The sequence below is a fragment of the Chelmon rostratus genome, chromosome 5 (assembly GCF_017976325.1).
Source record: "Chelmon rostratus isolate fCheRos1 chromosome 5, fCheRos1.pri, whole genome shotgun sequence".
NCBI classification, from domain to species: domain Eukaryota; kingdom Metazoa; phylum Chordata; class Actinopteri; order Chaetodontiformes; family Chaetodontidae; genus Chelmon; species Chelmon rostratus.
The window spans coordinates 25,023,752-25,043,742 of record NC_055662.1 but is presented as its reverse complement, the minus strand read 5'-3'; the positions used below and the strand labels follow the sequence as shown (position 1 = coordinate 25,043,742).

Sequence of the window (19,991 nt, the reverse complement as noted above, 5' to 3'; positions counted from 1 at the left end):
GACGAAAGTTGAGCTCACCTAGCCCTGCAACCTGGGCCCCCCTGCCGAGGGAACTGCCCGGAGCATCAATGAGGTCTGCGCGGCTGCTGAACTGACCATCCGCCAGGTTAAAAACCAGGCTGGAGGCTAATACTGACAAAAAATAAAAGTTAAGTTCAGTGAATAACCTCGTCATTGGCGACACTATTTAGTATACAGCTCTGGGATTTCTCTTTAGTTTTTTTTGGCATGTTTCAGTCAGAAATAATTCAGTTTATAAATGTGTATATTCAAATGTTCAAATACAACGCTAACGATCATCCTTATTTAGAACTTCAAACTGTTTTCAGACTATAATCAGAACATTTGTTATCCACCATGATGTACAATGTTTGGTTTATTTCTTGACTTTTCCAGAGTCTTTGTGATGTATCTTCACATTTAATCAGATCTCTAACTGTTTGACAAACCAAAATCACAGCAAAACTGATGAAGTTTAAGGGCAAAATTCAACACAATGAGGATTTCTAATTGTCTGTGCGTGTTCTTACTTTTGAGAGAGGACAGGCTGCTTGTACCCCCGAACAGGGAGCGTGTGGCAGAGCTCCCCGATACACCAGGAGGTGAGACCAGCATCACTAGATAGGTTCCGCACACATACATAGGGGTCTTTCTCAGTGTCTTAAGAGGGAGTCCACAGCTAGTATTGACAGCTATAAAAGAGTTACAACAGAGAGCTGTTACCAGAAAGTATTCTGATTATCATATGATCCACATGAATCGCACATTAAAACATGAAGTATTTTTGGATGAAGTTTAGCTGACGAATTACCAGACTGTTCCTCTTTGACAGTGTTTGTGATCGCGGAGCCTGTTAGAGCAGCCAATGTGGCAGAATGGGAGGCTCGGAAGCGTGACATTCGACTCAAGAGAAGCTCGTTCAAGCACTTTGAAGACTCGCCTTCCTTGCGAGTAAGAATAACCCTCTCCTGCAAGATGTCTGCAACGCACAGCCCCGTCTGTGTCTGTGCCATGGACGGGGGAAAAGAAGAAAATTACAGATCGAACACATCCATAAATAAACTGAACACAGCGGAAACTATTGTACAGGGCAGGGCATATAGAACTCACAGACAGGTGAAAGACATCCATGAAGACAGAATGGCCTTTCTGTGTCTTCTCATTGAGACTGGCTGGGGACCAGACCCAGTACAGGTATGTTCCATCTGAGCATAGGTGCAGCGTGGTCATGCTGCTGCCCACAGGGAAGTGATGGGCTGGCATGGGCACAATCTGGCACACCTGAAAATGGCACAGTGACCATTAGCCGTGGCGATGGCATTTCAGCTGAATTTTTAAGAGCTGGTTGGCCACAGTTGAACTCAACATAGCTCTTCCGTCTTTGTATGAATTCAAATATTTGTATGTTCATTTCTCTTCCACCCCCTGCCTCTTCATATCTTATATGTATTTGCATTGAGGCCTTATTGCATGTTTAATAGAGAGAAATGCTGCCCCACTGTGAGCTTTCGTGCCTTATTTATACGTGAGAATCGTGTCAAAAATGAAATGCTACAAGACTTAGAATATGAAGTGTACTGAATCATTCAGCATCAAATTGAAAATAATGGAATGAGACTGCACAGTACCTGGAGGGTGAAGGGGTCAATGACCTGGCACAGCTGATGAGGCTTGGCATCAAAGGAGGAAGGCCGGTGGAGGAGGCGACCACTGCTGAACACCACCCAGCCAGGCTCCAACTCTTCATTTCGACAGTACACAAACCCCCTGCACAAACACAAACACAGTGCATCTATTTCTGTGTTCCGTACTGTATTCTACTGAACACTAAAACAGCTTAAAACTTGGACGCAAAATCGGCCTAGTAGTGACAATATCCCATCACATGTATACATTATATAAAAACTGATTGTGTTGAAATTCACTGCAGACATTAAAATCCCAAAGTCTTTTCACAAAATTGAGAGTATGTCCTCCAAGAAAAGCGGTGTGCTATTTCAAAGCTTGTTTACAAAGCTAGTTGTTTGCATGCCATGGCTAAGAGCTGTGCTATTGGCTGTATGTTTTTGCTGTAGCGTGGTTCATTTAAGTCTTCTTTCCCTACAGAAACTGAGATGCTGCTAGCATACAATTAGCTAACTTAAAGGCCTAAATCTGGCACATACACCTTTTTGCAAGGGGACAAAAATGATTTCTGGGCCCTTTGAATTCTAAAAACACATTGTGGAAGGATATTGCCTTCTGCTTGCAAATTGGGTAATTTGCTACCACAGCATGGAATTAAGATGCAGAGCACACGCCTATTTGTCCCTTTTAAAATTCACCTACATCAATCAAAAGACAGTTAGGGAGGATGTGATGGTGTACTGCAGATATTGGTTTAAAAATGTCCAGGAAGTAACCATTGTTTCATTGGGATGGGTAAATGATAAAGGATATTTTTAGAATCTCCCTCCCTCTTTCGGTTCTCTGAATGCTGTGGATGAAGAAAGGCAGGCAGGAAGGAGTGTCACATTACCTCAGTGTCCCATGTAAACCAGAGCCCAGCTTGCTGAGTCCTCTCCCAGAGGAGTTAGTGGTATACAGATAGAGCCCGTCTGTGGCTAGACAGCGACCCAGGTCAGTGTCTGTAAGACACAGGGACAAAAGAATTTAATATAAGGTTAATGACAGACAGATGACAGATAATCAGAATGAAAAGTCAGGGAGATATGAACAGGGGAATGGGCGCCGAGTGGGAGTGGAGAATTAGGATGCTGAGTAAGGTCAGGCATCTGTTTGCTTTGCTAAATTTTTCATTTGTGAGGACTGCGATGCCTCCAGAGAGCCGAGACTCAATACTGATCTGGTGTAAGGTTAGCTTCAAATGTAAATATGCAAACCTGTCTATGGATATATACCCTGATCAGCTTTCATCACTCCACAAGGTCAGCTGATGGATTGCTTGATCTGCTTTATTCCTAAACCTCTCACAGTCACAGCTCTTGTCTCTACTTTCAACATAGGCCTTTATCTCTTCACTACACATATACAGTAAAATCAGGGCAAAGGAGCCAGGCAATGCACTCTCCACCCTCCATTTTGGATGGGATTTTACACACTTCCTGTATTTCAGACAAAGGACATTATAAATAATCAAAAGGTGAATAAATAAATCAGAAAGCAGGGCAGTATTATGATGGAAGGAATATGACATGCACAGTCCTCTAGATGTGTGTAAAAGACATCATTCAGCACAACCACATGAAAGCGCTGCATCTACTCTGACCAATTATTCAGATTTTTAAAAAGGGGTTTTTACCTTTGCTCTCTGCTCCTCCAGCAGAATTATCAGGTGTGGGCAGCATGTCCTCAAAACCCCAGGACACACTGTGTTTGCCCCCGAGGAGGCAGGATGGAGAGCCTGGGCCTCCTTCCAGGAGTAAGAGTCTAAAGCAGGGGAGATACAGTGGTTACACATGGGGAAAGTCACCAATAACAGCAGGGTCCTTTCAGGTCAACTAAAGTACGGCACTCACCTGTACAGGACATCTGACACAGGGAGCTGGCCCAGATCAGTTTGTTTCTGCAGCAGGTGAACTGTGTGGATGAAGGTCTTCAGAGATCCCCTGGAGAGAAGTTTGGCAGATTAGTCAGGAGGCCTCAGCATGAAACACAAGGAAAAGTTCATTGTTACGCAGCTGTGAAGCTGTAAATGAAATAATACTTGGCTTGATTTATGGAGGGGATCCAATGTAATGTGCCGGGAATTAAAACCCAATCTTTTTTGAATCTGAATAAAAGTTGTTTTTTTCCATTTGAGTGCAGCAGGGAGATTGTTTTACCCTGCGACTCTGCGGGGTGTAATGAGCAACCTACTTAAGCTTGTGCAGTGTTCATTTACTGCTGCGCCTCATCCAAGACTGAACTATTAACTGAATACAGTCAAGTAATTCTATATTCAGGGAGAAGATCTGTGCGAGAAGACTGAACGGCTATTCTGGCAGTCTCTAATACAAAAGACACAAGGCTTGTAACAGCAGCTTTGGAAAACGTCTTCAAGAATACAATGATATTGATTACTATTGATTGATACTATTGATGTCTATGGTGATGACATACTTTTTACGGTTAACCACCTCACATGTCACCAAATAAGTGTGTCAGCGAAGATGCCACAGTGTCACTGGGAGACTGGAATAATCCGGGGACATCCTGCCATGAGCTGTGCAGGAATGTGTGTCTGAGTTACTGTTTAAATGTTCCACAGGCGTCAGACAACACAGATGAGTCATATTAGTGCCCCCTTCTCCACCTCACTATGTAAACATGGCAGTCTTTTTGCTTACTTACCCCTCCCACATAGTGAATTTACTAACCGACCCCATCGTTGGTGAGGGGGAGTAAAGCTGATAGCTCTTTAATTAGCTCCCGGTGTCGGTGAAAAGGCACCAGGGCTGGATGGTTCCCCGCAACAAAGAGCTCTCAGCCTCAACAGAGGCTGAACAAAGAATGGAGAGTTCTGGTTTTGACAAGTCAAGATCAGTTGTCACCAGCAGAAGTCAGAGTTCAGACACATGCAACAAAAAAAAAACAAGCACATTCTGCTCTTCTGTGGGCTAGGTGACAAACATACAAAACATCCAACCAATTCTATTCGATTTCAGTTTAACTTCTTTTGTTACTGTTCTTTGCATGTGGGCAAAAGGCAATGCAAATATTGGTTATAAAAAGATTCTGCACCACCCCTTCCTCAGCTCTGTCTATCCCAGGGGCCCTCTGCTGCTGCCCCATGGATTTCACAAACTGCAGAATGATGGCTGAAGCTACAGCAGGAGGCAACACAGCACATTTTTCTTCTGTTCAAGCATCACTTTCAAACAGCTTAAGTAGCTCATGTTAATAAAGCACAGTCACAGCCACGGCAAGCTCCAACTGTGAATACTAGTTTGAGTTCAGAGCATCAGAGCACATTAACTCTTAACTGACCGAGAGCAGGAAGCCTCTGTATGCCCATAAGTTTAATGATATATACAAACAACAATCACTCCTTTTTGTAATAGTGAAAACATCAAAGTGAGACTGCTACAGTGTATGTTGGATTGTGGTGTTGAGTACCGAATCAGGCATGATCATCCCTGTGGCATGTACACTGAAGAGAGAGGGGAGAGAAACTAATCAGTTGGTCAGTTATGTGCTTATTTTAGCTTTGGCTGCCAGGAATAACTGACCTGCTTGTGAGTAGAGTTACTGACCAAGTAACTCAGGAGTATTTTCACTAAGATGCTTTCTTAATCACGTTATATTCACTGCTTTTACCTCTCAATGACTTTGTCTTTGTACTCATAAAGTAACAACAGGCCTTCTTCAAACTATATGGCCACTCTAAAAGAACCACTTACTGAATACCAGGGGTCAAATACATTGTCCACAGGAGCCAACAGAGGAATCCTGAGAAATGTGAAAGTGGGACAGCAAGGAGAAAATGTATGAGCTCACCTGGCACAGGCAAGTGCCACAAGTGCAGCAGCAGCGTTTTCCCTCTGTCTGTGTGTGTGAAGGATCTGCGTCTGAGCCTGCCCCTGCTGTTGGCCTGACTCCTGGGCACCATCTTCCAGCCAGGAGCAGAGCAGCCCCTCCAGGCCATTGAGGCAGTCGGCGGGCTCTTTGCTGAGGCTGAGCGGCTGGCAGTCCCGGAGGCAGGCTAGCAGTACCTCTGCCGTGACCCCGCAGAGCGCCGGGTCACTGCGAGTCTGGGACTGCAAAAGGGGGAAGACCAGCAGCAGACCGACACGGGAGGTGAAGGGCGCCTGCTCGGGTTGCTGGAGCAGACCTTGTCTTTTGAGCAAGGCCAAGGTCTCCTCATCAGCCCCTCCAGTTCCCTCTCGCTCCTGCTGCTCCTCCAGGGCCAGCTGCCGCTGCGCCCCCCACAGGCCACGCAGAGCATTGAGGCGGTACTCCAGCAGGCGAGCATATGCATTGCTCTGATTCCCACAGACAGCACGTAGACGCTCAGCAAGCTCTACCGGGTTCTTCGTCTCAAATGTTAGTATCTGTAAGACAGGGGTCGACAGCAAGGAAGTAAAGCAGGAAAAACATAAGTTTACATTAAAGTGGAAAAAGACGACTTTTCAACTTCCCTCTTCCCTCTAGCCAAGTGGTATTATTGTTGGCATCACCATTGCAAACACAATCAGATCGCTTTCTGTTCTCCTCAGAACCAAGCAACTACCAACACATGACACACTGCATTTGTTTCCAAATGTCTGTGAGGAAATGATCAACAGCACTTTGGAAATAAGAGAGAAGAGAGAAGCATGTTCTCTGAGGAGGGAAAGCAAGATTTTCATAATCTTATATGGAGTAATAACGTAGTTTGAATTTTTCTTCATGCAAACAAGCAACTACAGCAGGGGTTGGTGTCGGGGTGGAGGGGGGGTAGCGGAAAACATTTGGTGAAAAAGTGTGAGTTTATTGCTTCATTTAGATTATAATGGAGCCATGAAAGAAGATAGAAATTCTATATATGTGTTGAGAAAAAGCGAACTGGGTTGGTATGGTGATAACATATTTTCTGTTAATTTTCTGCCTGTTAATTTTCATATGAAGTTCATGGATCCAGTGAACCTTGATATTCCCAGGAGTTGGTACACGGTGGCAGACAGTACTGCATAGTGAAAGTGAGGTTTATAGGGAAACGAAACGCTGATGGAGTCATTAATCTACAGCCATTAAGTTGTACTTACTTCATAATGATTTCTTAAAGCAAAAAAAAACTTTTTCTATTGCCAATTAAACAGCAGCTTTTAGAGAAGAATAAACTTAAATAGCAGATGGTGTCTTCCACATCAGAGGGAATATGAAGTCAGAAATAATGAATTAAAATATAGAAGATCACCACAGTGGAGAATTTATATCCTGTAAATTAATATTCCAAGGATTTTAATTTAGGATTGTAAAAATACCTGTTCAACTTCACTTCAATCAATCAAACTTTATTTCTATAGCGCCTTCCATCATCCAAAAGGAGCACAAGGCGCTTAACAAAGAAAAATATTAACAACAGATAAATAAAATAAAACTTGAGTCCAAAATTTTACCTGAGAATAATTTTCCAGGACATTTGGCTTTATCCATAGTATCTTACACAGCAAGATGATAAAAAATAACTTTTGTAAACTGGGATCTTAAAACAATGAGTCTGGCTGGTCTCCTTGTCAGCAAAGTCAAAAACAACAAGTTTGTCCACAGTCTGTATGACACTGTTGGCTAATATGCAGCCAACATTCTTGTTTAAAACTAAGCTAATAATTTCAATCATGCCTGTGATTTATCTGTAGAACTTGCAGCATTTCCGCTGCACAACTATGAATCATTTCCATAGAATAAAGCCTTGTGTCTACAGTTCCTTGGTCTATAACATAATGGTCAAGGATAGCAACACACATTTAGGATAGCCTATCACAAGTGAAACAATGTGCTTCATGTGCACTTAGGCAGCATTTCAGATATTGATTACACTCTGTGGCCCACGAATCATGGACTAGAAAAAAATCCATTATGCCATTTAGCAGGCACAATTTGTATTGATTCAATTTCAGAAATGCTGCTAATGTTACAGTAACACTCCTTAACTGGATGCCGGGCCTTCTCCACCTTTCTCTGAAAAACACTGCTGCAAGTGGATAAAAATAGTCAGCATCACAACACCTACGAAAGCAGCACTGAATGACCCAGTCAGTCTCAGAGATGGACTCCAGAAATGTAGAGAATCAGAATATAACCCAGGATAACAAGACAGGCCTTTGTCTTGGTATGCAGCAGTTTGACACCAACAAACATGGCTACTCTTTTTTTAGCTGCTTTATAAATGTGAAAATTTTACAACAGATTTTACAATGAAATATTGAATGTAGCTTGTTTTGTCGAAGACTCTTCATCTGTATGTGCACCAGCCCATTTCCAAAAAAGCTTAAAGTAACATGTCAACCTAATGAGTCTCACCCACATACATGTTGCCATTTTGGCACGGGTTAAATTATCCTAGGGATCCTTGGGACATTATCCTGGGCATAAAGCAACCGTACTTTTTATTTAATACCATAGGCCCCAAATCTATGGTATATATGAAAGAGGGAAAAACTGAGTCCATAAAATGTCCACATAGAAAGACACAACAGCTGTCTGTTGTCAGTCCAGCTGTCAGTTACCATGCCTTCACCAGCATGTCCACATTCTTTCTTCTTGTTGTAGAGCAGTTTAAACAAAAAGCATACGTTCAGAAGCTGGGTCACTGCATGTCTGTTGCTGAGCTTTACACAATGCTAAAACAGGGCGAGGACTCAAATTCAAACCCGGCCCTTCCCACTCATTAATTAACCAGTAGTCTGTCATCTGTCTGAGCTGCTGATTTAACATATGTTTTATACAAAGTTAAATCAGCCAAAACAAACTGCATGTGGCTGATGCCTGAATAGTAAAGGAGCCATCTGCAGCTGCTATGTGTCAAGCACTATAACTACTCTAGCTAATAATGTGATAGATTTTTGATTACAGTACTAATACTTGTCCTGAATATAATCTGGTACTGGACAGATAACAAACTGGTCGTGTACAGCACCAGTTAAAAACTGAGGTTAGGACTTAGGTTAGAATTATTCAACTGAATTTGTACAGTTCAATGAACCTAACTGTACATTGTAAGAGTTTACTCAAGCAGGCAGTGTCTGCTGTTGAGCACAAAAGCCTTACACCAATCTCAGCATACTCCCGCTGTAAAAAACATTTCCCACTATGAAGTGTGGAACTGTGCCAACACACCACTTCTTCCATCATACAGCTATGAGCTTCACATATAACATACTCTAAATCAAACACATGCTGGGGTACTAAACAATTAATATGAATTTCTTTGGGATTTTAAACTGAATTTAAATATATTTTGCATGTTTCTTTTTTTTTAGCTTGCTATATGTTGTTGACCAAATAAATATAATTTCTATATTTTAGATTTGTGCATCTAATACACAAATTTGCAAGCATTCAGTTTTGTTGAAATTTAATAGATGCAAAACATTGGAACTGTTTTAGAAATTAGGAATGGTTGATTGTAGGTGAGACTCGTGCATCTGTTGTATGAACTTCAGGTTATTTCATTAAAAAAATGGTTAAAAAGCGAATGCTAACCTAAATGGAACGTGTAGCCATGACAATAATTCACGCGGTACTGCCCATAGTGTGACTAACATAAGTATTCCGGAAAATGTACCCTACAGACTGATGGATACTACAAGTTCTAGCTTTATTGCATGGTAGAGTGCCGAAATATCGAGGTTGTAACATTGTTAGGTCGAAGTTTCCATCCGCATCACTGTAAAGTCTCCGCAACCACACAACATAGCCACGTCCTGTTTCGAGGTTTTACCTTCAAAATAAAAGCCTATTTTCTAGTCAAAAACATTTACCGCACTGTTATAGCAAATTTGACCTAAACGCTTCATAAATACCCACTGACTACCATGCTTCCCTGTGTTTAGAGAACAAAAATAGTCATAAGTCATGACAGCAATTGTTAAATTATCACTGTTGAGTATGCTACACCTGACACTCGAGATTAAGTGATGTAGCTGTTGTTTCACTAATCAAACAACACAAGAGCTAAATGAACTTCAGTTATCAAAAGCCTGTGGATTAAACACAAATAAACAATTTCCACAAACCTAGATGTTGTAACAGGAAACAGTCCTCCACACTGCCATTTGTGGACCCAAAGAAATGTTTACAGTTTGATGCAATTTGAGAAGTTGCCTGCATGGGAAAGCTGCTGCACTGGCGTTGCTAATAAAGTTGAGGCGGTGCAACTAGACACCTGAGGTACAGAAGCGAAATGTGTGCGCCACCTCATAGGCACATTGACTTATTTAAATACATATTTAGACAACAAATCAGCATAACACCACTTGAGCTTGCCTTTAAAAGAAACACTGTGGCCAAATTTTAACAGCTACACATAGTTGCATTCCTGATTAACTTGCTACCGTTCAGTTCGCATGGCTTAAATTTTGAAGGACATGACAGGAAGTGAGTCGTCAACGGTTCCTTATTTGACACTGAGTCAATAACATGTATCGTTAGGGCAGGAAACTTGCAAACGTTAGCGCTACCGTTATCAGTAAGGGTGGTGATGCAGCTTACAGTGAAAACACACTTCAAAATTAAAGGAAACAAAAAGACACCCTTATCGTCGCTGTAAGCGTGTGTTTCTATATATGAACCTTTGTGTGTGAACGTGTGTGTGAGATGGCTTTCACCCACCTCTTGCTCGGTGTCCCCCTGCTCCGACACTCCAATTTCACTGGGCAGTTCGGCCAGATCTGTGACCCGAATGAGTCCGTCGTGGAGGAAAATGGTTTCCTCCTTCACCGAAAGCCACTGGGACGAATCTACAGCCCCGGAGCCCATCGCTCTCTCCCCCAACAGTGATGCCAAAGGGGTCGAACATTAAAAATTCAGTGGCAGAATGACAGAAACGCCCTAGCTAGCCTGCTAGCGAGCTACAATAACATAACTGCCGTTACAGTCGACGTTTTGTCTGACGACGGTGTTTGGCAGATCAGACTGGAGTACTAAGGTGCAAGCAAACAGAAGACAGCCAAGCGGTGAACAGACAGCAGTGGCAGGTCCTCTTCACATAACATGGGTGGTCGTGTCGTGGTAACAGTAGCTGCTAGCTGTCTGGCTTCGTTAGCTGTAAGCGGAGCTAACTTACCGTACGGTATCGTTATAACGTTACCGAGCAGAGTGGGCGTGACACCCGTACAAAATCCGTTATTGCACCGCACCGTTAACACGGCAGTCTTTTCAGGACGAAGACTGCATCTGTAGAGAGCTCATTTCACAGTTAAATTCAGGACGCAGACAGCTCCGCTAACGGCCCAGCCGGTGTGTCAGTGGCTGGTGAAGATAATGAGAGTCTCCCAGCTGTCAGTGCGACGCCATGTTTCCAAGGCCAACGAGCAGCTCCCAGCATGCACCGCGGCCCAGAATAACAGCTGTCAAGAATACATGAGTTCATTCTAACAAAACAAGATGTCACTATGATAATGAGACAAGTGACAATCATCATGTGGTTTAGAGGATATGTTGTGCAAATTTATAACAAAGTTCAAGGTGAGTAGGAGGTTAGGAGTAAGAGTTTAAATAGTCACCTGTATCTTTACTGTATTTACTGTATGTCAGACTACAATGGGATAAATCTTGCACCTAACTGTTCCATCTCTGACATGTAGATGTGTGTGATTTGATGTTTCTCTTCTTTAATGTCAAATTAATTGAGCGTTTAAGGTGCACATGAAAATCAGGAGTCTACTTTGGCCTATCTCTGATCTACTTTACTATTATAATCCTATATAAACATATTGAAAAAAAACAAGTGAAGAAAAACATTTTAAAATTCTTCAACCTCAGATTATGCATTTTTTATGGAGTCACTGACAACAATAATTCCATAAATTTGGTACCATTATTTCCTGAAACCTAAACCTGGTGGCATTTTTGGGGAGGAATAGGTCTAAAGGTTGTCTAGTCGAACGGGAACTGATTTATTTCAAACAACCTAAAATTCCATCTCTCATACCTTGTAAATCAGAATGCATGTCTAAAAAAACACTGATGCAACACACTGTAAGAACTGGAGTTTATGAAATGAAAGGGCAGATGGCGAGCACATGGAACCGGCTGCAGTCCTCACAACATTTTTTTTGGATCAGGGATGTATTACAAACACTGTAAAATATATTCTTCTGTATGATGCAAAATGAGATGCAGGCATAGATAACACTACGCCAAAGTGTAACATGCAAATGTTTGTTTGCAATAATTAATAATTATTCATATTGTTGTAAAGTAAACCAAGAATTTGTTGTTGAACTTTTTTCATAGGATTAAATTACTGGCAGGCTGTGGGTTGTTTTGGAAATACTGTCTCATTATTTTTCCTTTCTTAATCAATATCCGGTGCAGATAATGGAATGCCATCCTGTGATCATTTGTGAAAATGCCCTTGACATAATTGTAAATCAATTACTAGATCCAAACAGAGACAAAAAATAAATGGTTTATTACATTTTCAGTGCACAGTCTGATGGCTCGCAGCCCTGTATTACAGTTCTTTATAAATATGTCAAATTTACATCTGTGGCATTACAGTGTTTGAGGGTTTGAGTGAATATTTTCCACACCGCCGTTTTACACCATCAGAGAGAAACAGAAAATGCTGCATGAATCTTAAAGCTTAATTCTTTGTTGCTGCATATAGCAGTTTAGTCTATAATCATGTGAGCGGTGCCATTATATCGGCTTCTCTTTCCAGCCTTAGGCATCGCTTATAAAAGCGAACAGGAATCCCTCTTTTTCTACCATTGCGTGAATTTCGCACCCCAGCTGAGTCTTTTTCCTCCATCTTCTTAAGTGCTCCAAGTAGGTCAGAGGCTTTAGTGAAGCCTCCAGAACAGCTAGAAAAGAAACACATGAAAAAATATTAAAAGCAGAAACCCGGCCTAATAATCTGTCATACAAGCAAACTGAATTAACACATTTGACAGGAGACTGGCACTGCTGTAACCAAACGCTGCCTGAGATTAACATGAATAATCGTATCAGAGCTTTAAACCTTTTTCTGCCGTGGCATTTTTTCTCCTTCGGCAGTTTAAAGCAGTATTGAGAGACGAAATCCACCAGCAGCTTGGGGACACTTCTGGGTTGCTTTGAGCTTTCAATCTGAACCGCCAAGCTGTAAAATTGACAAAAAGACAAGCAGAGGCCATTTAAAACCTTACAGATAAAGTGGGAAACAAGGCAGGAACGAAACAATATAATGTGATATATACGCATTTGTGAGTGACTCAGAGAGAGGCACAGACAAAGACAGAGAGAGCTGCCTGTGGGGGCAGGACTTCCTTTCTTTACAGCATGCTGTACACAGAGATGAGTAATCGTAGCGTACATGTGATGCTGCAGCCTAAGTGTGAGTGTTGCATACAGTCAGGAGTCATAATCCATAGTTTGAGTTATAAAGGGAAAAAAAGGTGCAATTATTAAGATTAATAATGGATGAATTTGCTGCTTCAGTTTCAGGTTCTACTGCAGACGCTTTGACTTGTATTTAAATGAGCAGACACACAGGTGAAGCCAGTTACATGAAGGATTGGTCAGTGCCATTTAAAGGATAGGTTCACAGTTTTAAAGCAATACTCAGGCACATATATAGACAGTGAAACAGGGTTTACCTGCTGTAATCATTCCTCCTGTTCATATCAGCCACTATGGGATCCCTCCCCAATGTGCTTTCAGTATAAGTGATAAGGGACAAAATTAATTCTAAAATGTATTTAAAACAGACAAAGTGAATATCCTTCAGTTTCCTTTTCAGTATAAAATTGCCTCTTTTTGTTAATATTCCTCCACTGCTGCTCACCAGGGAAACACAAAGAGTGAATCTTGCTCTAAAACATACTGTAACTTTGCAGGATACTCACTTGATTTGTTTGACTCAGTGTGCTGAAACCTCACATTAAATTCAGATCATCTGTGGAATACATTTTTGACCTCCATCACTTACATTTAAAGCACTTTGGGAAAAGATCTCTTATTGGCCAGAGTGAACAGGAGGAATGGTCACAGCAAGCAGAACCTGTTTGAGCGTTTGTGTGTGTACCTGACTATTGTTCCAAGACAGATGACAAATTATGAACCTATCCTTTAACGGTTCCAGTTATTTAATTGAGGCAGCTGCCGCAGCTTTTCCTGCTGTGACATGTCAACATATCTGCTGTGAAAAGGTGCACTCGGCATGCTGGATCACTGTAGTAGTTTACAGGTACACTTGATTGAATTAAGCCATCATGAAGCAACCGTGGGATCCTACTAGGACAAGTCCAGTGTGTGCTGTGAAAAAGGCCTATTTTCGTTTAATAGGTGCAAGCAGACACAACAAAAGTGAAGTTATTAAAAGAAAATTCAGTTCTTTTATAACCTCGGTCCTTCGTCCTGCTGGAAGCAGCTTTAGAATTCCAATGGCGCCACCACAGTAAGAGCCTTAACAATGTTCTTTCGAGAAAAAGAAAAAAATCCTCCTGTGCTTCACTGCGACCTTCTACATGACTCCTCATTTTGCTGAAAGTTGCCGTGGTTACTTCATCTCACTGTAGCCTGCAGGTTGAACCTTGAAGTAGCTCAGGAATGTAAAATAAAGTCATAATGGATTATTGGGGGAATAGCTTTTAGTTTGCTTCAAAAGCTCTGTAAGGCTTGTACTTCCCTGGCCTCGGTGGACTATGTTGTGAAGCTGTTTCTATGGGTAAGAATAACGTTATGTGGAGGGAACGTGGCCAAAACACACAAGAGAGCACAAAACACGAGATCCCAAGGTGTATATTTTCGGATGTTCTGACACTGTCCAAAAAAATCGATTATTCTTTCATATCTAACCCTGCTTTGCAACCGTAAACACAGCCGTAGAATAGAGCCCTGTCAAATAAGTTATGAGAACCAATTTGTCTGAGTAAAACTCAGAGCCCTTTTAATTTAAAACATGGTTTGAGGAAAAGAATGTTCCAGGCTTCTCTCAGAGCGGTTATGCAGCAACCATCCTCTGTGAAACCGCCCCTGGTATTTATTTAATGATTCTAAATTCAGAAATAAATGTCATCAGTGAGACTGCATCTGTGAATATACAAATATGGAAAAATGACAATATGCAAACACGCTGTTCGGTTACCGGCTGGTGCAGTCACAGTGGTAGACAGTCTTTGACTCCACGTTCTGCAGGTTATACTTCTTCTCCAAAGGAGGGATTTTGTATTTACATTCATCCAGATGTTTGAGGCTTCTGCACAGGAGCTGATTGTCTGCAGGAGCCGAAATAAACACAGGTCATCTCACAAATGATCTAAGTGTACCAACATTTCTCCAGATGACTGAGCAGCTTCACCCGCGCCGGCGCCACAATCTTATTTCTCTTTCACAGTTTTTCATTAAGCTATGATCCATGGTCAAAATGTGTATTACTCTGTCCCACCTATAGGGGGTATAGTGAGGTTACACCTCTGCATAGTGGCAGCATTTCTCACTTACTCATAGGCTTATAAAATGTTTGTAATTCACTGTTACAGGTGTTGCAAATTATCATTAAATGCAGAATTCAAATGATAAATTTCATTTTGATGAATTCAAACATCATCAGCTCAGATGGTACCAGCCAGTGTCAGGTGACTCTGACTGATTTTACAGACACTGCTTAAACATTTAGTTTAGTTATACTGAAGAGAGCCCTCTTATGTTGCAAAAGGCCCCAGCAGAGATGATGCATACACTCACCTGTCATGTTATGTAACCCAATATTGAGTTTCAGGCCTCTCTCTGCATGTGAGTTTGGGGCTTTGGCTCTACCCATGGGCTCCTGGCTTGTGTTATTCCACAGGAGATGTGGCACCATCTGCTTTCGTGGCTTGCCATCTTTATGAACGGAGGCTGTTGTCTTTGCTTGAGTTGTGGCCGGCGCAGCAGAAGGAGCTTCACTCCAAGTGTCTCGCTGGGGTGTTTCCGTTGACTGTTTGAGCCGCGCCCTCTCAATTGTTGTCGCTTTGATCGGTAATCCATATGCAGCTGTTGAGGGTGTAACAGCTGTCATGTGAGATGTCGTTGTTTGTTCTGGACAACTTTTGCAATGAGGCTGAAAATTGTCACCTCTCAGAGTAATCCTGACTGCACAGCAGCGACTTTGTTTTGAGCCTTTTTTGTGACTTATGGTGGTTTCGGTCACGGCTGTGACGGCTGTCGGTAAATGTAGCTGAAGTGCTGGCTTCTGAGCTGTAGATGGGGCGCCTTGTGTTGTAGATGTTGTTTGTGGATATGAGCTTGTGGTCACCTGTGGTGGAACTTGGTTTCTCTGTTTGGGGTATGTCGACAGGCCCTTTCTGGTGCTCTTCTTTTTGCCAGCTCTTTTCTTATTTGACATCGATGTGATACTTGTAGAGGCATGTAAACGACTGGTTTCCTTTGAAGAAGTTGTGTTGTGTGCCCGAGAGGGTGCTGCTGTGTACAGTTTCCAGTATCTTTTACATCCTTTCCCTTTTGTCCGCCTGTGGTAGAAAGTGTCTCCTCTGGGTGGGTCTTTGGAGCTACATGTATGTCTGCTTTCAGGTGACTTTGTGTTGATCACGGGGCTTTCGGTTACATGCTGCCTCTCAATACTTGCTGAGCTGTCGTCATCCCCATACTGGCTTGTAAAATCAGTGGTGTTGTAGGGGAGGGGCTTTTTTAAGACAGCATATGGAGCCTCTTTTACTACTTTGCACCTATCCAGAGTAAACATGCATGTTAAAACCAAGACAAGGAAAAGAGAACATTTTTTAAAAACTGCATATGCTATATTCATATCATATCACATTCATTGCATATTTATTTAACTAAGAAGAAAGACACTTTCAATTACTATTGCTCTGTAATTTCAAGCACTTAAAACTGGTACTTTCCTTGAAAGATAATCACAGTAACATAGTGGAAATTCAAGAATGTCTCACTAACACACAACTCTTAAATTAGAGTTTGTCAATGCAATGCTATCAATGCTAGAGAAAGGTTAACCATTAATTATACCTTGTTTGTAAGAGCATTTTTAGCAACCTCATAGATAAAGTTGTGGAAACAGAGCGGAGGTATGGCATAGTGCCTCTCATGATTTTGGGAGGTTTGGCACTGTGTCAGACATGTCATTACAAGCAGCGCTCTAGCTTCCCACTGAACCCTACCTGCACTTTCCACTAAACAAAAGTCTTGTTTTATGGGTTGCACCTCCTGTTTCATCGGACAATATGCAGTTAAAGCTTCAAGCAACAATGTCAGTGTTTCGCTTACATTCCCCACCAGTATATCTCAGTGCAATGCCTCTGCAGTATGAGCTCAAAGCAGGGAACCTGCAGGATGCTGAAGAAGCTGTAACCCACCATACTGGAAATGGTGTCATTCACACCAAGAAGACACTGTCGAAACCTGGTAAGAGGCAGGAAAGGGACAGGCCAAGGTCAAGCAACAGTCTAGTCAAAATTAACAAACATGTATCATTGGCAGATATCCTTGACTGCTGCCTCATTTTGTCTACACCAAAACAGCCAAAACAGTTGGTAGCGTTGGATAACTGCTGCACACTGGGAGCTGGGAGGTGAATTCTTAAAATGTGTGTCAGTTACTTGTGCATGAACATATTACACATGCACCTGTCACCACTAGATAACATAGTGGAACTGGAATGCCTTGCAAACATAAAAATTGGAGCAACATGTTCACTCTTGACATCAAAAGTGTATCTGGAGGGCTGATTGCAGTGATGTATTTATTACTCCTTGATGAGTAGTATTACCATACGGCCCCAGGTTCTTTAAATCGGTTTATATTTATTGCCATAGTGACAAATTGACATGATACTAGCATTCCAGGAGCACACTTTCATTAGTAAGAAGTGTTGGGCATGAAATAAGCCTTCGAGCAGGTCTATCCTTACTTGACTGTCCATGCTAGCCAGAGCATTATGTGAATGGGTCGGAGGGAGGTGTGAATTACGGGTTGCAGGAGTTTCCCTGGAGGCGATGAATATTTGGAATCCCGATTGAGTGTCAGATGCATGGGGTGTGCATTCTGGGACTCACCTTTGGTCACAGTCACAGTGTGAGACAGTGTAGAGTTTGGTGTTGAAGACTCCATAATTCACCGTGAAAGCTGGGATGACATGCAGGCACTGGTCGTGCTCTCGGCAGCATCTGTCTGTGCTCTCAAACATCCCTGTGCAGGAGAACGAGATCTGAGTTCAGTGGGACTCTTTGCATGGAAGCAAACCCTGTGACGAACATCACTCACCAGATTCAGAATCGCAAAACTCCAAAGACAGTTATTTGAAGATAGAGTTTTTATTTAAAGAACCTACTGAAATGTGTCTTTTTGATGTGACCATAAATGTCCAACAGACCTTTGTTACTTTTATGATATATTAGCTTAATTTCTCTTGAAATAATGTGCACAAATGTCACAGACAAACCCCAAAGACTCTGAGGCACGCTTTCTACATCAGAACTAACACAAATTCATATCATTCAGTTCAGTTCAATTTAAGTAAATTCAGCACACACTTATCGTTAAAAGTCATCTTTATATATTCTATCTGAAACATTTTAATCGCTCTAAAATGTCTACGATCTATGTTTATCTAATACATCTATATATAATATTTATCTAATGTAAATGTGAGTGAAATTTGTCTGATATGCTTGTAGGACCTTCAGTATTGTACTCACCACAGTGAAGTTCATACGGGATGTTAGACGTATAATAAATAGGCTGCTTTATAACAATTGTATGGCCTTTGGTATTAAGCTGTGGAGGAAGTGCTGCTGAACTAGTGGTAATGGACGCACAGCTGCCGGGGGGCACAAATCTCCTCAGGTCTATATTTTACATTTTTTCAGGGGGCCCAGACTTCCTGTGACTGGTAGCATACTTTAAAGCCCGTACTGAAGTGACACGTTGATGTTCGTACCCACTAACCATTCATCACTACAATATAGGCCCAAACATCACAACAACAAAATAATGGTAATAAAATTAGCGTGTACCATCCTCACCTAGCTGTTCGTATCCGACCGCTTTGCTTCCAGTGCCGCACCACAGCGTCCCTGGAAATATCCAGGCGCGTTTCCTGCGCGCTTTCCCCCCTGTGCCATCTCCTCTTGTGCGCCCTGGAAAGTGTGGCGCGCTGGAGGAGACGAGCGCGCAGGGAGCATCCGGAGCCAACACCAAACTGATATTAAACCTCTGGCTGACTCCTTGACCCTGCGTGCCGCTTCCTTCGCAAAAGGCGCGGTATCTTTCCGTGAGGAGCGGGCTTGTGTTGACTCGGCATGTCACCGGGCGCAGATCCTCGGACCACAGGGTGAGGTACAGGGAGCGCACGCCGGCCGCGTCCTCTCGCAGAAACGTGACGCGCGTCAGTCCGTCGTCCGCCGGACTCGAGCTGAGACAGGAGAGACCTGATCCCACCACGTCTTCTGCTTTTGACAAGATGAGTGATGATACGGCATAAAGAAGTTGTAGTAGGCATCTGTTTTGCATCTCAACGTAAAATGGGTGCATAACCAATCCAGTTCAAGACCAGCTGACGGGTTAAAGTGGACGAATTATTCCACCTTCATTGCAGCTTCTGTGTACTTCTATAGAAACGCGCCGGTCTCTGCTTTAGGGAAGCATGTGTGCCTCCTGAGCAAACGGTTGTGACTGGTTCTTCAGAAATACGACACTCCTCAGTGTGTCGTGTTTGTGGGTGTGTGTGGTCTGACTCAGCAGGGCTCAGTTCATGCATTTAACGGAATTTCTATATTCCAAATTTAAACAAAATCAGCGCCCATAGGTGACAGAGTGACGCATGTCTGATCATGCGCATCAATCAACCTGAAAGGAAATTAGGCAACCCGACCAAGATTTACGACCACAGCTGTAGAGATGTCTTAACCTGTACAACATCGGTGCAGGTGAATAAGATGCCAAACGCGCGTGCAAAGGTGTGGCTAAATATAATGTATGCAACTCTGACTGAAGAAAGCGCTACAGAGGTTAAAAATGTGAATTTAAAGAAATGTTGCGTGCAATAGTCGCCTTAAAACCAGTAAAACAGCCAAGCATTCATCTGTTTTTTTTTAATATTGTTATCCAATGAAAATATTTGCTTCCTTTTCCTTAGACTTCATCTTCTGTGATGATCTTCATCACCTTGACTCTGAATAAGTTCTTACACACACAGAGCGTGTCAGTTTTCATTAGATTTTATTGATCTGTGTAAACTCTCTGCAAAATCTTTACATGCAAAGTTATATGCAAACATACATCTTTCCAGTGCATGCACTATCTATGTACAAATACAGAGATGAACCGAAACATTCCACTGAACTGGCAGAATGGAGGAGGAGACA

The 19,991-nt window shown here is 42.2% G+C and overlaps 2 protein-coding genes across 3 annotated transcripts in view; both read right to left on the bottom strand.

Moving 5' to 3' along the window:
• The window catches only part of LOC121606402 (probable E3 ubiquitin-protein ligase HECTD4), a 37,590-nt gene extending 26,739 nt beyond the window's left edge, over positions 1-10,851 (bottom strand). For both annotated transcript variants that reach the window (XM_041936701.1, XM_041936702.1), the window contains exons 1-10: positions 10,294-10,851; positions 5,479-6,032; positions 3,519-3,608; positions 3,302-3,429; positions 2,519-2,627; positions 1,629-1,767; positions 1,111-1,281; positions 812-1,004; positions 531-692; positions 19-132 (exon numbers count right to left, since the gene is read on the bottom strand). In XM_041936701.1, the coding sequence (XP_041792635.1) occupies positions 19-132; positions 531-692; positions 812-1,004; positions 1,111-1,281; positions 1,629-1,767; positions 2,519-2,627; positions 3,302-3,429; positions 3,519-3,608; positions 5,479-6,032; positions 10,294-10,440 (1,807 nt within the window). In that variant the 5' untranslated portion in view covers positions 10,441-10,851. The remainder of the gene's footprint in view (positions 1-18; positions 133-530; positions 693-811; positions 1,005-1,110; positions 1,282-1,628; positions 1,768-2,518; positions 2,628-3,301; positions 3,430-3,518; positions 3,609-5,478; positions 6,033-10,293) is intronic.
• A 1,329-nt stretch (positions 10,852-12,180) lies between these two features.
• LOC121607209 (group 3 secretory phospholipase A2-like) lies at positions 12,181-19,254 on the bottom strand. Its single transcript, XM_041937924.1, has 7 exons — positions 18,651-19,254; positions 17,682-17,814; positions 16,894-17,028; positions 15,355-16,334; positions 14,756-14,885; positions 12,650-12,769; positions 12,181-12,491 (listed from the first exon to the last, which is right to left on the bottom strand). The coding sequence occupies exons 1-7, from the start codon at positions 19,156-19,158 to the stop codon at positions 12,311-12,313; spliced, it is 2,187 nt and encodes a 728-aa protein (XP_041793858.1). The 5' UTR covers positions 19,159-19,254; the 3' UTR covers positions 12,181-12,310.
• Positions 19,255-19,991: the final 737 nt, after the last annotated feature.